The sequence below is a fragment of the Dermacentor andersoni genome, chromosome 6 (assembly GCF_023375885.2).
Source record: "Dermacentor andersoni chromosome 6, qqDerAnde1_hic_scaffold, whole genome shotgun sequence".
In the NCBI taxonomy this organism is placed as follows: Eukaryota; Metazoa; Arthropoda; class Arachnida; order Ixodida; family Ixodidae; genus Dermacentor; species Dermacentor andersoni.
The window spans coordinates 105,678,581-105,696,443 of record NC_092819.1 but is presented as its reverse complement, the minus strand read 5'-3'; the positions used below and the strand labels follow the sequence as shown (position 1 = coordinate 105,696,443).

At 49.8% G+C, this 17,863-nt stretch overlaps 1 protein-coding gene across 2 annotated transcripts in view; it reads left to right on the top strand.

Annotated features, from left to right (window-relative positions):
- The first annotated feature begins 364 nt into the window (after positions 1–364).
- LOC129382356 (astacin-like metalloprotease toxin 5) overlaps positions 365–17,863 on the top strand; it is an 89,090-nt gene continuing 71,591 nt past the window's right edge. For both annotated transcript variants that reach the window (XR_011894965.1, XM_072288540.1), the window contains exons 1-2: positions 365–476; positions 4,311–5,527. Coding sequence is in view for 1 of the 2 variants with exons in the window: in XM_072288540.1 (XP_072144641.1) it covers positions 5,377–5,527 (151 nt within the window). In the remaining variant the exon portion in view is untranslated. The remainder of the gene's footprint in view (positions 477–4,310; positions 5,528–17,863) is intronic.

Here is a 17,863-nt window from a genome sequence, read left to right as displayed (position 1 = left end):
CCCTCGAAATATTTCCGCAGGAAGTCTGCTGCAGGAGACCAATGCTCGCAATCAATAGCGCCCATGACTGACGCGGGAATTTTCCAAATGTGCGGAAAGCACTCTCAGCCCCTGCAACACGCTCTCCACCGGGTGCGTCGCATTTTCACCTCGCTGGCCTACGCGAGATTTTAGACTACTCGCTGATACAGCTGCAGGCATTGCTGATCTTGGCCAGGTGGGGGGTGAGCATCGCAGAAGCTCTGTTCGCTCATGATAAGTGAAATTGCTTCGTGAATATCACATATCTGTCTCTGCAGCAAAGTGCCTTTCCGTGACATTCTTGCTTGACCGCGCAGAACAACCTACTCGGAACAGGGCCAGCATCGTGAGTATGTCAGCGGTGAAAAAAGTTGCTCTGGTGCTACTGGCTACAACGGCATGGAAGACAGAAGCTGCTCCCGCTCCTGAAGTGCCCCGTTCCGAGATACACGCAGGTAAAACTGTGGTGCAGTAATACAGTCGACTTTCCTCACTTTTTGATAGTTGTATTAACTCTCTCAGCGTCTTTGATGCAATGGAGTAAGTGTATGTTTGTTGCGCACTGAAAGTTTTTCAGAATTTACGACAAAAATTATTTTTACGAAGTTTTGCACGCACCCTCTGGCAATAAAAGCAACGTGATTTGCGTAATATTCAGGGAATGCGGGATGGTATAGCTCAATTGTGGCCTCTAGCACGTATTTTAGCATAGCAATTTTCGGATAGCTATTTAATTTATTAACGCTCTTAACGACCTTGCGCACATCAGCCCGTTTATCGTCGAGAGGTACGCGGGATATGAGCAACGCGGCACATTAAAGAAAGCACCCGAAGCTGGGTACATGGTTTAGGCACTAGGGAACACGGTGGGATTGCATTCTACTTCAATTTGAATGCAACCACCATGACCACGAGGTGGCATGCGTTGGAACTTCACACGCAGAAAGCCACCGCGGCGGGTGGTCACATGTCGGCTGAATTTCATTTGAGATCCAATGGAGAATAACGAGCGACCCCACAGTCAACCGTCATCGTGTGCTGTATGGTACTTTGAAGTGTCTTCCTCATGGTAACAGAAATAATCGGGAAATCCTTCTCCTTTTCGTTATGAGCTATCTTTGAGCCACTCAAAGGCAGTTTCGCGGCAGTGCGGTACTGCTTATCGCGTTTGCACTGCACACCGTCGTTCTGGCGGACCTTCTGCCCAAGCGTAGCTTTAGACGAAGGGTTCAAAAATTTGGGAGACAAGTGCACGCCATACCGTGTTTCCCAGCTAATATTAGCCAAGGTGATCAAACAAAAAGAAAGATTAAAATATTGCGATGCAAGTTACGATTACAAGACCTGTGGTCTTCGGTTTTGAGAGGTCCGACGACCGAACGTCGTAGGTCTTAACATCGCATCTTCTAATGTAATCTTTTAATCTTTGTGTTCTTTAACAGCTTGGCTAACGTTAGCATCGACATCCTATACATTTACAAAAAGGGGGCTTTCGGTGCATAGACTCTGATTGTAATTGCAACACAAGCACTTCGGCATCGAAAGTCCAGAATGAGCTGCCCTCTGCCAGACCCTTCCCCGCGGAAGCCTCTCGCGTGCAAATTACTTGCCTTTGCTTTCTACGCTGGTCTCAGTCTCGCAAAAAGGCGTTCATCACACCAGAACAGCGCATCGTCAGGACTAGCCGCGTAAACACGAACTACTCGCCATGCCATTGTTGAACCACGTTTCAACGATCCACTTTTTTTTTTGCGGACTGCTGCAGACTTAACGCTATTTCAACTCTGATGGCACTACAACGAACTTAGTTTCTTTGTAAGTTCTTTTTCGACTAGCAACCATTATGAAAAGTTAGCCACTAATAACTCCCGCCTCTTGTTGAAACCATTGATGTATAGCACTCGTGAGGTTCAAAAACGTCACAGTCACGCCCAAAAAGCGAGGCGCCGATTGCGATAACACATTAGTAGACAGTTATACGAATTTAGGATAGTAGTTCTATCGGCCGCATAAACTTCAAATATTCGCTTACTAACTAATTAACAAGCATGGTGTCACTTGCGCACAGGGAAACATGAACGCATCTAATCTCAAACACGAACATTGGCGTGAGGAAGGGCGCCAGCAGCAGCGAGCGAATAGTATAGCGAGCACACGAAGCTCGGCACACGCTTTAGGCACAGGAGAACGCGGTGGGATTGCGTTCTACATCCTGCTGTACCTCACTTCAACGCGAAATGAGCTTATAGAAAACAGCGCACACGAAGCTATCAGCTGTCCTTGGCCCTAGACTTCCTACCACTCGCAGATCGATTTCAAGGTAGGACCTGCGCAGCAGCGCGCAGCCATGCCATATGCAGCCACTGTCGGAGTAGAACAACGTCCACGAAGCCTATCGCGGGATCGAAGATGGAGCGCCGCCCTTTCTCACTGGTTTCCTCCCTTGCGCGCGCGAGATCGAGCCATGATCCTCGAGTCACCCTCGCATGCTTTCACTCGCACCCACAGTATAGCGCGCGAGGCCACGATGTTAGCGCACTTGGACTTTATACGGATTACCACGGCCACGCTGACGAGGGAAATGCACCTGGAGTGTGCATATAATTGCTATCGCATTAAACGAATAATTGATTCCAATTGACAATAATATAAACGTGTGTTGTGGTGCTGATGGGCGGAAAATCTAAGGCTTGTTAAGGTCGATTTAAAGAGCGAAGACAATCGGACATATCAGAATTACCGCGGAGAGCTGGGTGAGTTGGTGATTGAACATATTCCTATGGGTGGGCAGCCCAACCCGGACGAAAGACGAAAGGAAGTACACAATACGATCGCAGACTAACCACTGGTTTATTTTTTTAATGGTAAGATAGGCTAACACCGATTTCACCCTTGTAAGCGTCACTTCACACGTGTTTACATTTTCTGCATATTTTAGTCCCTTGGTTGAAAAAATAAGCAACTTTTTAGTCCGAGCTCGTATTGTGTACTTACTTTCGTCTTTCGTCCGGGTTGCACTGCCCACCCATAGGAACAAGGACATATCAGGATGGGGAAGCAGCGTGAAGTGGTTTGACGACACCCAATTGAAGTGGTTGACGGCACCCACTGCCAAAGGATGCAGCACACCTGTTACTCATGGGGTGGTTTGGTGCTTCGTGGCCACATCGCGTTCACAAGGCGTACCGAATCGGTGATTCTCCTTCCTGTGCGAATTTAGTTAATCAGTGATGCACATGCAGGATTTCGTGACTGCTACTGAGTTATTCATTTTTCATTATGGGAATGAACCGGCTTAGAACGGAAAAACTCTGATCCAATCCCATATGTGAAGGGTGTCTGCCAGCGAAGCTGTGGTATCACATGATTCCATAGGCCAATGTGGCATAGCCTTGAACGATGGAGAGATGCATTACATGAAATTATGGATAGCGATACAACTGAATGTAGCGTACGTAACTAAAAGGTAAAGTGTAGAAGGCATCCTAATCGTGCGTGGCTTGCTTTTGGCCGTAACCGCTGCATCCTGCCAAGCCTGACCACGACGCTCTTGTGCATATTGATGTTCCTGTTCCCGACACCCCTGGTCGTATTCACGCTGCTCTACGGCAGTCCTAACGACGAGAACCTTCCCATAGCGCTATCACAACACAGATAAAATCAATTGGTAGGTGTGTTCTCCTTTTACACATGAAAGTGTAGCGACGTCACTCACTGAAATCAGTTGCCGTCTACTCGCAACTACAGCTCATGCAACAATAGTCGTTACTGGAAAACGCATGCGGTGAACGTTACGAACTTCACTTTGTTCGAACGCGCCTCATCGTCATTCATGTGGATTTGACACTTGTTTCGCAATTTATTGAAACACATACTAGAGTAGGTCTTGCATGCGTAATTCTAATGGACATAGGCACGTCTCGTTTCTTTTCCTGGAATGGTTTTTTATCAATAGAGACGAAGAAACGCCGGGATCCGATTCATATATAGCTGCGCCGGAAAGGAGTACACACATATGTTCTGGAAGCTTACCTGAATAATGGTCTAAAACGCTGTATATGGAAGCTTCTCAAAGAAGTCGGTCGATATGCGAGGCAGTTAACGGTGTAACTTTTACTTGCGCAGGCAAAGGATGCGCCTGTCTTCGCCAAAAAAAGTTATTTGTCCGAGCAAAATAGATTTTTTTTCTCTGATGAAAAGTTGCTTGCTAATCGCGAAAGATTTGTTTTAAATTATAGAAATTATGTTGCCATAACACGATTTTATATTCACACGCTTTTTTCATGCAGGGGTTCGTGCGATGCAACCTGGGGACATTGAAGGAGACATCGTCATGGAAGGGCACCACGAGACTGGCGTGAGCCTATTTCTTAGGACAATTAATAAGCAGCTGTACCAGAACGTTCTTCTTGATTATTTCACGTGCGTTAAATATTCCTTCAACAGCTTGGCTGCTCCTAGTTTAATTCATGGTGCGACATAAAATACACATGAACATATTTTACACAACTAATGCTTTCCTATCCACGTTGTGAAGGTAGCTGAACAGCGAAGCTGTAAGGGACAAGTACAAGGATTACCAGTTGCGACATAGGCTGAAATAATTCACTTGGCGAACCTTCCTGATCATTAGCCCGAGACGTTTTGACGGCCTGCGACTTGGCTTGCGCCGCTACTTCATGCAGCTACAAAAAGTGGACCAGAGAGAAGAGAAATTCGCCGTGCCTCCTATGCCCGCTGGTCTTGAGGAGTCTTCACGACACGTGGCCTTCCCGTAGCACTGTGACAACACAAATCACTTGCTTGGCGGGTTCTTTTATGTACGAAGGTGTGGTTACGTCACTCCCCGTTTCGCATGGTACAAGCAAGCTGCCGTCGACGCGGCAGACATCGCAACGGTAATTTTTGCCGGGAAATGTATACGGACACGGGCTTCGCATTGCAAGTAAGTGCAGGAGTACCGTATCAATTATGTGATTCGGATGGTTGTTTTGACCATGTCCATTTTAAAACCATAAGCTGTTCTGTATGTTGTATGCTTGATTACAAAGAACATATACGCTGCTCGCTTCATTTTGTTGAGTGGTCGTAGCCTGCCTTAAGGGGCTATGAGTCATTCCAATTGGGGTATGGGCTATTGATGATGATAGTTCTCTGTAGACGCAACGCCACAAAAAATCCCGAGACCCTAGCAATAGACAGGTTCGATGTAAAAAAAAAAAAGGTGAGTCGCTATACAAATGAGATGCTGGTATATGCTTTGTACCGTTTATGTATACTAACTTGGTCTACTTTCCGTATTGCTACATAGATACAAAATTTGTTTCGCTGAGAAATTTGCTGATTTAAACGCCTATGTTGAGATCCTCGACACCGGAGATAAATTTGCTGTTCGAGGCCATGGGAACGCATGGAACTATTGAATCTGCGCAGCGGACTGCAACACCTTACTCAAGGAAACTGTGGCCTGGAGGAGTCATACCATACGACATCGATTATGCACTTGGTGAGTGAGTTCCGTCAGCCTCTATGCATGCCATAAATCCTATAAAAGAGTTTACGTCACTTAAATGCATTTTATTAATGAGAAAGGAGATTAGTTTTTTTCATGAAATAAGATTTACGTTTTAACCATTGCCTAATAACTGCTGTTCCAGTTACAAGAAAATGGAGAACAGATCAAACGGCGTCCCTTAATAGCATATATCCAGAGATTTATCCAAATAGTTCTTGCGTGGCCTGTGGTGAGGTAGCTACGTTGCCTCATATGCTCTGGGAGTGCGGGTAGCTGGGCCCGAAGTTCACCAAGGAAGAGTGGGACGCGCTCCTGCGAAGTCCTGTCTTTGAGGATCAAATCCTGGCCGTCGAGCGCGCCCGCGATCGGGCCGGCAGACTAGATCTGTCAGTCCCGTCGTGGGATTAGCCGGGTGCGCGTTTTATCGCGCTTTGCTGGACCAAATAAAAGTTTATTCACTCACTCACTCACTCACTCACTCACTCACTCACTCACTCACTCACTCACTCACTCACTCACTCACTCACTCACTCACTCACTCACTCACTCACTCACTCACTCAAACGCAATGTTGGAACCTAAATGACGCGAGGCTTGCCCGAGTTACTAGTGTAGCAGTGGTGGAGAGGATGACAGGAGCAATACTTCGTCGTCTGTATATTGGCTGTGCAAGCTGTATGTGAGGAAGACGGAGCCGTTGCCCGCGTGGCGACAGAAGAATCTTGATGACATGTGTATGCACAATGAAGTATGATAGATATGCGAAGATATATATATATATATATATATATATATATATATATATATATATATTGTAACAGATACGAAAGGCACGGACAAGAGGCAAGACGAGAAGGCGAGGAGGACGAAGAGTTGGAGAGGCCGCGCTGCGCTACTATCGCGCTACGATCATCATCCGTCACCTGCAAAATAAAACCATTTCTTCGCACCGCTTCGTAACAGTTGTGGTGGAAGGTGCTGGGTAATCGACAACCGAAGACGGATTCTGAACCAGAACTTCTTCGACGGAGCCGTCACATTGCTGGACTCCCACCGAATCTACCGGAGTTGAATAAGTCCCACGACGCAGACGAACAACGGCCCATTCCAACAGCTGCGCCGACATGTTCCGTTCTACAACTGAGAGATGCGCGGCCCTTCGCCGGAAGATCGTACGAAGACGTCGAGGAATGGCTCATCCATTATCACCGGGTGAGTGCCGCTAACAAGTGGAACAGCGCTGCTCAGCTTCCGAACGTCGTGTTCTTTCTAACGGACACTGCGTTGCTGTGGTTCGACAATAACGAGGAAACGTTCACAACATGGGGAAGATTTGTTTCCGAAATCAAAGAGTGATTCGGCGACTCCGCGCCGAAAAAGAAAAGGGCAGAACAGACGCTACTGCAACGTGCGCAAGTGTCAGGCGAAACCTGCACGACCTACATTGAGGCGGTAATAAAACTGTGCAGGATGGTGGGCTCTGGAATGTCTGAGGAAGATAAAGTCGGGCACATCCTGAAAGGAATTGCCAAAGACGTTTATAATTTCCTCATCGCAAAAGAGAACCTGGCTTCCGTCACTGACATCATTCGGCACTGTCGTACTTTCGAGCAGCTGAAAACGAGGCGCATCACGCCGAAGTTTGGCAGGCTAACCAATGTGACGACAGTTGCAAGCGTGCACAGCAACCAGCCCCTCGATCTTGCCTCAACGATCCGACAAATAGTTCGGGAAGAGCTCAGCCTGCACGCGCAAGTGACACACTCAGGCACTCATAGCTTCCGCCTACCACCAGATTTTGAGCCAAACGTGGCATCCTTCTCGCACCCCGACAGCAGCGACGTCTCTACGACAGAGGCGCTACTTATGACGCTTGGCCACAACGAAAGCAGCCGCGTTTTTACCCCCGAGGCCCTGTGACTTCTGTCAGGCCGCGACAAGAAGAGCACCGACCCTACTACCACGACGTGACTTATGAGCGATATAACGGATTTCAGTGAGGCGCAGAGACACGTTATCCACATGACAACGAACCTTCTCGCCGCCCGCAGCAGCCTAGCATCCGTTTCGAGAAGATGCTGTGAACCGCGACCCTCCCGTGTGCTACAACTGCGGTTCCACAGGCGATATAGCACGGTATTGTCGCCAAGGCCGTCAATCACGAAGGACACTACCGATGTTCTCGCCACCCAGAACCCGTACTTCATATGACTTGCAGACGACCGATTTCCTTCCGATGGACCACTTCCCACAAGAGACCAGACGCAGCGATTCGCCAAGTTCTGAGCGGAGTTTGACGCCACCAAATAATAGTCCCCGTCGCTCTCCGTCTCCTCGGCGCCGTTATTCGTCACCGCCGTCGGGAAGCTAGCATCCGCGGCGAGTGGAGTTGAGGTCGCCGGATGGTCTTTGCCAGAAATGCCTCTGCCTGTTGTGATGCTCAAAAACAAAGTGAATGCCTCGATTGACTAAATACCGACCATGGCGTTAGTTGATACTGGGGCGACTGGGTCTGTGATGAGCCTCGCTTTCAAAAACCGTCTAGGCCACAAAGATATGTTTTCTTGGAACGACGGTATTACCTTTCGTGGAGTGGGCGGCGAGTGGCTTCATCCCCTTGGTGTTTGTGCTGTGAGTGTTTTGCTGGCTGGGAAAGATTTGTGTCGGAATTCCTTGTTCTTGCTCGTTGTTCGCGCGATGTTATTCTTGGTTTTGATTTTCTTGAACAGTGCGGCGCTTCCGTGGACTGTGGTTGTGGTGAAATACCACTGAACAAGTTAATTATATAAGCAGATTCCGAACAAAGCTCGCGTGGCGAAGACAGGGACACAGACACACTCAGTGTTCTTGATGAAGTGATTGCACCATCGTGGTGCCTGACGCCCGTTCGTGCTTCTGCAACTACTGTTGACGCTGATTGTGTTGACCTTGCAGTTAGGCCTCTCCGCATAAACTGCGCAAAAAAAGATGTACTTGTGCCCTGCTCTGTCGTGTGCATGACGAAAGGAGTCGGCACATTGTGGGCGCTGAACTGTTCCGCCACGCCGGTTGTCTTTCCTCGCGGTATGAAAATCGCTCTCTTCAATGAAGTCGCATGTAACTCAATGGCGGCCCTAACTACGGACGTCTCTACAGCTTGCTGTCCTTGCGATAATGGCCATTTTGAAGAGCTAATGCTTGGCATGATGAGCAAGGCTCTCGGTACGTCGGAACGGCAAGCACTGGTACATGTCCTTGCCAGGCATGAGGCTGCATTCGACTTCACGCATGGAGATGGACCCCTTCATTTACCGTCGTCCCGCGCTCGTCACAGATTAGATACCGCCTCCGCACACCCCATCCGCCAGAAGCCCTACCGAGTGTCATCCTCCGAGCGAAAAGGTATTGCAGAACAAGTCAAGGAGATGATGGACAAAGGTGTCGTCCAAGAGTCGTCTAGTCCATGGGCAGCCCCAGTAATCCTGGTCCGAAAAAAAGATGGGTCCTGGAGATTCTGCGTGGATTACAGACATCTAAACGCAGTGACGAAGAAGGATGTCTATCCACTACCGCGAATAGATGACGTCATTGATTGCTTACACGCTGCTTCTTACTTCTCAACACTTGATTTGCGATCGGGGTATTGGCAAATACCTATGGACCCTGCCGACAAGGAAAAGACTGCGTTCGTGACTCCAGATGACCTATTCGAATTTAATGTTATGTCTTTTGGCATTTGCAATGCTCCTGCCACCTTTGAAAGATCCATGGACACAGTACTACGTGGTCTAAAGTGGGGGATATGCATGTGTTACCTCGATGATGTTGTAATCTTTGGCCGCACGTTTGAAGAACATAATCAACGCCTAAGCCTTGTTCTCGACTGCATCGAGAAAGCTGGACTGCTTCTAAACTCAAAAAAATGTCACTTTGGCGAAAGTCAAACACTGGTCCTGTGACACTTAGTTGACAAGGATGGCGTCAGACCCGATCCTCGTAAGATTGAAGCAGTGAGCTCCTTCAAGCCACCACAATCAGCACGAGAACTTCGCTCATTCATTGGCCTATGTTCATATTTTCGTCGTTTTCTTCCCAGGTTTGCCGACAGCGTTTACCCGTTGACAAGTATTTTGCGACAAAATGCATCCTTCAATTGGACACCAGAGTGTGACGCATCATGCTCTCAATTGAAGTTTATACTAACGTCAGCACCGCTCTTGCGTCACTTCGACCCATCTTGCCCGACTGAAGTTCACACTGATGCTAGTGGAATGGGGATAGGAGCGGTGCTTGTAAAACGTCACAGTGGCGCAGAACATGTTGTCGCGTATGCCAGCCGTTGCCTGAGCAAATCTGAACGCAATTATACGGTTACGGAACAGGAATGCCTGGCAGCTGTTTTCGCCATACAGAAGTTTCGGTGTTATCTTTACGCTAGACCATTCAAGATTATCACCGACCATCATTCTTTATGCTGGCTGGTCGGTTTGCGTGATCCCTCTGGTCGCCTCGCACGTTGGGCGCTGCGCCTCCAGGAATACGACTTTGTGGTGTCGTACAAGAGTGGCCGTCGTCACGCTGACGCAGACTGCCTCTCTCGGATTCCTCTTGCGGCTACCGACTGCGATGCGGAGAATTTTGACGACTGTCTCGCTGCTGTTACTTCTACGTTCCCTGACGCGGCAGACTTTCACCGAGATCAACGGAGTGATGTTACCCTCGATCCGCTTTTTGTCGCCGCCCGTACTTCTCAAGGCAGCGGTCGCTTTGCCGTCTGTGATAAATTACTCTACAAAGCTAATTATTCCGGGCATGGAGCGCGTTTTCTGCTTGTTGTCCCGGAGAGCCTTCGCTCCGGCGTTCTACGCGCCATGCATGGCGATGTGACATCCGGCCATCTCGGTTTTGTACGAACGCTACACCGCACGCAGGAGCGCTTTTACTGGCCCAAGATGTACGAAACAACCAAGCGGTATGTCGCTAGTTGTGAAACGCGCCAACGTCACAAGCGACCGACCACCGCTTCCCCGGGTCCCCTTCGGCCATTGACACCGCCCAACACGCCGTTCGAGTAAGTAGGCATTGACCTTTTGGGTCCATTCCCGTTGTCTAACAACAAGAACCGTTGGATAATTGTCTGCGTAGACCATCTTACACGGTATGCAGAAACTGCAGCCATATCATCTTTCACTGCCGCTTGCGTGGCCGTCTTCCTGTTGCGTTCCGTGGTCCTTCGTCATGGCCCACCACGTGTAATCATCAGCGACCGTGGTCGCCAGTTCACGGCTGATGCCATTGAAGAGTTACTTCGTTCGTGCACTTCACAGTTCTGTCATTCCACGCCGTATCATCCACAGACCAATGGCCTCGTTGAAAGGACGAACAGAACGCTGACCAACATGCTTGCCATGTACGTCTCCTCCAGTCATAAGAACTGGTACGACGTGCTGCCCTTCATCACTTACGCATACAACACGGCTAAACACGAAACCACGAACTATTGCCCATTTTATCTCCTCTATGCAAGTTTACCGCGAAGCTCTCTCGATACTTTCTTGCCCTTCGTTCTGCACAGTGACGATTCTGTATCGAAGACTTTGTGTCTCGCCGAAGAAGCCCGTGGAATAGCTTGTCTTCGTACTCTGGCCTCGCAAAGTCGTTCGAAAGAGCGATACGACGACCGTCACGTACAAGTATAGTTGGAAAAAGGTGACTTGGTCCTTCTTTGGACACCGAAACGCAAGCGTGGATTGTGCCAAAAGTTCTTGTCGCAATGTTCAGGCCCATTTGTAGTTGTGGGCCGCCTGAGCGAACTAACTTACGTCATAGCTCGCCTACTGTGCAACGGTCGGCGATTAAGCAGAACTGAACTGACTCATATTGCTCGCCTGAAGCCTTTCTTCCCTGCTTGTGCATCCTGACTCGCCCCACGGGCTTCGTCTGCTTGCGGGGAAATGTAACAGATAAGAAAGGCACGGACAAGAGGAAAGAAGAGAAGACGAGGAGGACGAAGAGTTGGTGAGGCCGAGCTGCGCTACTATAACGCTACGATCATCACCCGTCAATATATATACAACAATATATATATATATATATATATATATATATATATATATATGATGTTACGGAAAGGAAGAAGCGTGCGTCTATTTACAGATGGCTTTTTAATGGCTGGGCCAACAAGCGTAGCGCAGCGACAAAAACTACCCTCTTCCTCGTCGTCTCTCAGGCCACCATCATAGTCCTCTTCTTCCCACATTACCGACTGTGACATCACCCCCGTCGGAAAAAGCACCTTATTGGTGCGGCTCATCTGTCCAAGAAAGGTAATGTTTGAGACGGCTGACGTGGGTGATGTCAGAGAGAGGTGAAGGCACCGTCGCATCCAGCGGAGACACTTCATATGTGACAGGGGTCACCTGGCGAAGGATGCGGTAAGGGCCATAGTATCGCGAGAGGAATTTCTCCGAAAGACCAACACGCCGAGTTGGATACCACACTAGCACAAGAGCACCTGGTTCATAATGCACGTTGTGATGGCGCTGGTCGTAACGGCACTTCTGGCGTGTCTGCGAAGCAGGAAGACGAATGCGGGCAATCTGGCGTGCTTGGGTCGCTGTGGTTATGACATCCCGAGTGTACTCTGTCGGCGAGTCGAGCGTGGTCGAGAGGAGTGTCTCGAAAGGCAAAGTTGGCTCACGGCCGAAGAGGAGATAGAAGGGTGAATAGCCAGCTGTGTCGTGGCGCGAGGAATTGTAGGCGAACGTGACAAATGGTAGAGCAATGTCCCAGTCGCGATGATAGGAGGAAACATACATTGCTAGCATGTCAGTTAATGTACGGTTCAGGCGTTCGGTAAGACCGTTAGTTTAAGGATGGTAAGTGGTAGTAAGTTTGTGTTTAGTAGCACATGATCGAAGTAGGTCGTCTATCACTTTGGAAAGAAAGTATCTGCCGCGATCGGCGAGAAGTTGACGAGGTGCACTGTGGTGCAAGATAACGTCGTGAAGCAAGAAATCAGCGACATCCGTAGCGCAGCTGGTCGGTAGGGCTCTAGTAATGGCATAGCGAGTTGTATAGTCCGTAGCGACGGAAATCCACCTATTTCCGTCATTCGATATAGGGAATGGTCCGAGAAGATCAACGCCAACGCGAAAAAAAGGGTCGGCTGGTATATCCAAAGGCTGATGCAGTCCGGCAGTAGGCACAGCTGGTCTTTTCCGGCGTTGACACGACTCACACGCGGCAACATAGCGCCGAACGGAGCGGTTGAGACGGGGCCAGAAAAAACGTCGCCGAATTCGGTCATAGGTCCGCGTAACGCCAAGGTGTCCAGCGGTGGGAACGTCGTGCAGTTGCTGCAATACAGTCTGTCGCAGATGAGACGGAATGACGGTCAGGAGCTCGGGCCCGTCGGGGTGCATGTTGCGGCAATACAGGATGCCATTTTGTTGCACGAACATGCGAAGGGATGGGTCAGACGGATCATAGAGCAGGCGTTCGATAATGGGGCCTAACGACTCATCGCGTCGTTGTTCAGAGCCAATGTCTTGCAAAGCAGAGAGCGAACGAACGCAGATCGGTGCGACATCCACTAAGCCGTCCGGTACATCGACGGGATGACGAGACAGGCAGTCGGCGTCCTGATGTAGACGACCCGACTTGTACCAGTGTATGTGTACTCCTGCAGCCGTAGGGCCCAGCGACCGAGGCATCCGGTGGGATCCTTAAGAGAGGAAAGCCAACAAACGGCGTGGTGGTCGGTTGTAACTGTAAATGGCCGACCATATATATAGGGTCTGAACTTGCCCACCGCCCAAATGAGGGCGAGACACTCGCGCTCAGTAATCGAGTAATTGCGCTCTGCGGGAGAGAGGAAGCGGCTGGCGTAGGCGATGACGCGGTCGTGCCCACATTGGCGTTGAGCTAAAACTGCGCCGATGCCGTAGCCACTAGTGTCAGTGCGGATTTCTGTCGGAGCGGAGGCGTCAAAATGGGCGAGAACAGGAGGCGTGGTGAGCAGCGTGATCAGCTGCGAGAAAGCAGACGCTTGTTCAGAGCCCCAACAGAAAGGAACGTCTTTCTTCAGGAGGTCAGTCAGGGGACGGGCAACATGGGCGAAATTTTCCACAAACCTTCGAAAGCACGAGCAAAGGCCAATAAAGCTGCGAACATCTTTGGCACAAGTTGGTACGGCGAAATTCTGCACAGCATTAACTTTAGCGGGGTCGGGGCGAATGCCTGACGAATCGACGAGGTGTCCGAGCATGGTTATTTGGCGGTGACCGAAGTGGCACTTGGACGAGTTGAGCTGCAAGCCAGCGGTGCGAAAAACAGAAAGAACAGATGAAAGTCTTTCAAGATGAGTCGCAAAAGTTGAAGAGAATACGATGACGTCATCCAAGTAGCACAAACAGGAGGACCATTTTAAACCACGCAAGAGCATGTCTATCATCCCTTCAAAGGTCGCCAGGGCATTGCACAAGCCAAAAGGCATTACCCGGAACTGATATAGGCCGTCTGGTGTGACGAATGCGGACTTTTCAGGGTCCATTTCATCCACGGCAATTTGCCATTATCCAGAGCGAAGGTCTATAGATGAAAAATAAGTGGCACCATGGAGACAATCCAGAGCATCGTCAATGCGGGGAAGTGGATATACATCTTTCTTGGCGATCGTGTTTAGATGAAGATAGTCAACGCAGAATCGTCAGCTGTTATCCTTCTTTTTGACGAGAACAACAGGGGACGCCCACGGGCTGGAAGAGTGTTCAATAATCCCTTTGGCAAGCATCTTGTCAACCTCGCTCTGGATAACGTGTCGCTCAGAAGGCGACACCCGGTATGGGCGTCGGCGAACAGGTGCTGCATCGCCGGTATTTATACGATGCTTCCCGACCGTAGTTTGACACAAAGGGCGATCGTTCAGGTCGAAAATTTCGGAGTAGGACTCGAGGAGGCAACGGAGCTCTGCGGCTTGTTGGGTCGAGAGGTCCGGTGCACTCATCTTTGTAAAGTCGTCGGTCGGGGCTGATGTAGACGGCGGAGATTGATCATTGGTCGAAGACGGCGCAACAGATAGAGCGGAAATGTGGCACTCGTGCGTCGGTGACAACGTGGCAAGAGACATGCCTCGAGGAACTACTTGTGGGCACTGTCCGAAATTTAGGATGGGAAGACATGTCTGATTGTTCGCAACAGAAACGATGGTGTGTGGGAAGGAGACATTGTGAGAAAGCAGGACTGAGGTCGCGGGAGTAAGGACGTAGTCTCCGTCAGGTACAGGTGGGCAGGCTAAGACAGGGATGCAGGTTGCTGCAAGAGATGGCAGGCGTATAAAATCCGCGGAACAAAGCTGAGTTGGAGCTTGAGCAGGAAGGTCAACGGGAACAGGTGGGGGTAGGTAAAGTTGTACAATGCCGGCGGAACAGTCAATCAGAGCAGAATGGGCGGCTAGAAAGTCGAGTCCGAGGATCACATTGTGAGAGCAACGTTCGAGCACACTAAACAAAACGGACGTGTGGCGACCGGCGACACTGACACGAGCAGTACACATTCCAAGCACCACCGGAGTTCCACCGTCGGCGACCTGGAGCAGTCGAGTCGGAGCAGGAGTCAGTACTTTCTTCAAGCGCGTTCGAAGCTCCGCACTCATAATGGAAACTTGGGCTCCAGTGTCGATGAGTGCTGTAACGGGCATAGCATCCACGTCTACGTCCAGAAGGTTCCGATTAGTAGGCAGGGTCAGCAGAGGAATTTCAGGCCGGTTTTCTAGAGCAGCGTCACCTCCAGGAGCTGCCCCAGTTAGTTTCCCGTCGGAGAGCGGCGACGGTAAGCTGGTGATGGAGAGCGACGCAGCTGGGGCGAACCGGAGCGGCGACTATGGGGTGATGGTGATCAGCTGGTCGCGGGGGCTCGAGCGTTGTCAGGTGCGTCTTCAAGCTCGGTGGAGCGGGATGGCGGGCGGGGATTCAGTGGGGAGCGGCGGTAGGCGGGAAAGCTTGGTCAAGAGTGGGCTAGCCAGGAGCTTCGACAGTGGCGAGGAATGTGGCCCACACGTCGACAGTAAAAGCAGATGGGTCTATCATCATGGGTGCGCCATTCGGCCGGGTTGCGATAGCCCGGATATGGACCATATTGGCTCCGGTGAACCGGGGAAGAGGCAGCAGACGAAGCAAAGTCAGGACGGCTGGCGGAGCAGATTGACGGAAGACCTACATTGGCAAGTTCTTGGCGAATGACCGACTGAATGAGCGACACAAGCGGCATGGAATCATCAGAGCACTGCGTCACAGGCGTGGCAGGAGACGCTGCTTCGATTTCTCGCCGAACGATACGTACGACGTTCTCGGAGGAGGTGGGCTCACGCGGTGGACAAATGTCTTCGCACGTCGATGAAGCTGCGGTATTGGGTAGCCGCGTAAACTGGTGAACTATGCGGCGACTCTTTGCGTCTTCAAAGCGGCGACATTCGTTAATGATCTCATTGACCGTTGTTACGTTCTTATAAACAAGCAGGTTAAACGCGTCGTCCGCGATGCCTTTTAAGACGTGGCTGACCTTGTCTGCCTCTGCCATATTGTTATCTACTTTGCGGCAAAGAGCGAGGACGTCCTGGATATACGCCACGTAAGATTCAGTGGACGTCTGTAAACGGGTCCCAAGGTCCTTCTTCGCAGCACGTTGGCGACCGACGGGCTTGCCGAAAAAATCTCTAAGCTTCTGCTTGCACTGGTCTCAACTCGTAATCTCTTGTTTGTGTGTTTCGAACCATACCCGTGCCGTTTTCTTGAGGTAGAATATTATATTGGCCAGCATAAGCGTGTTGTCCCACCTGTTGTGTGCGCTGACCCATTTGTAATTCTGCAACCAGTCATCGACGTCAACGTTGTCCATCCCGGAAAACATGCCAGGGTCGCGAGGCTGGGCCAGGATGACCGTCGGTGGTGACGACGGGGCCGTGGTTGAACTCTCTCCTTCGGATGACATGGTGGCCAGGTTACGTCCGCTGGGAGCTCCGTCTTGCGCAAGTGATTACCCCGCACCTCCACCAATGATGTTACGAAAAGGAAGAAGCGTGCGTCTATTTACAGATGGCTTTTTAATGGCTGGGCCAAGAAGCGTAGAGCAGCGATAAAAACTTCCCTCTTCCTCGTCGTCTTTCAGGCCACCATCATAGTCCTCTTCTTCACACATTACCGACTGTGACAATATATATAAAGGCAGGGATGTTAACACGTCAAGCGATATACATACAGCTTGCTTATGGACACATGCCCAGTGGTCAAAGTCGCCAATTTGGGCACACACGCCTTGCCATACACATAGTGGACCAAGTTGGTGTCTACTCGGAAAGATTGCACCCGATTAGTGGGAAGAAGAGGAAAAGAAAGCTTTGCTCCAAGGAAATGGTACCCACGTGCAAAGCTGTCCTTATAAAACTTAACAGTCGATAAATTTTTTGAGTCGACAGAAATGCGTGAGCATATAGCCTTCATATTCCTTTGTGTGCCCATAAACGTTTTAATCACTGTGACCTCATTTGGTGTTTTCTATATTCAGTGTATAACAGTTGATTTCAGGTTCTAGTGGCTTATATGACATCGGGTTGTGACTTGCATTTCGTGTATACGAATTGTCTGACTTTCAGTTCCAATGCATTCTGTGTTGTCTCTTTTAAATTTATGTGAAATGACCATATGTCCAAATGTATTTGGTATGTGGTTTGTGGGCCTAGCGGTTTCAGTGCATTTACGTCACTGTCACGGCTTGTCATCCGTTCGCCGTCGGCGCGAAGTCGTCGACGGGGTATAGAAGTCGGTTGGTCGTTCTGCACTCAAGCGAACAGAGCGAAGGAGTCAGAGTCGGGAGAAAGACAAAAAAAAATTGTCGACTCACAATGACAAAAACAATAATAGAAACACAAAAACCACAAGAACACTAAGACACATGCACTTAATCTTGATCAATTATGAAGACAAAAGAAATACAACGGATAGTATAACAGTAAATATAAAAATAACACTGCACCAAACACACTTAGCGGTGGTCAACTAAACAGAGTTAAAAAAACAAAACAAATGATGGCATACGTGTGGCCGGGCAGTAGCAGCAGCAAGCCCATAAAGCGTGGAGTCGGCGGCAGAGCGTTCCCGAAGAACGCTGGCAAGCCGATCTCGTTGCGGTGGATGCAATTTCTGGGCTGGGTTTCCCGGCGGTCAAGGTCTGACGTGTTCTCTCGAGCAGGTTGAGCTAACTTGAGGGGAACTACCGTGAGCTTCATTGCAGGCGTTGGTTTGTCGTCTCTTACGTAAACTAGTAACTCGGCTAGGCGGCCCAGGTGATATT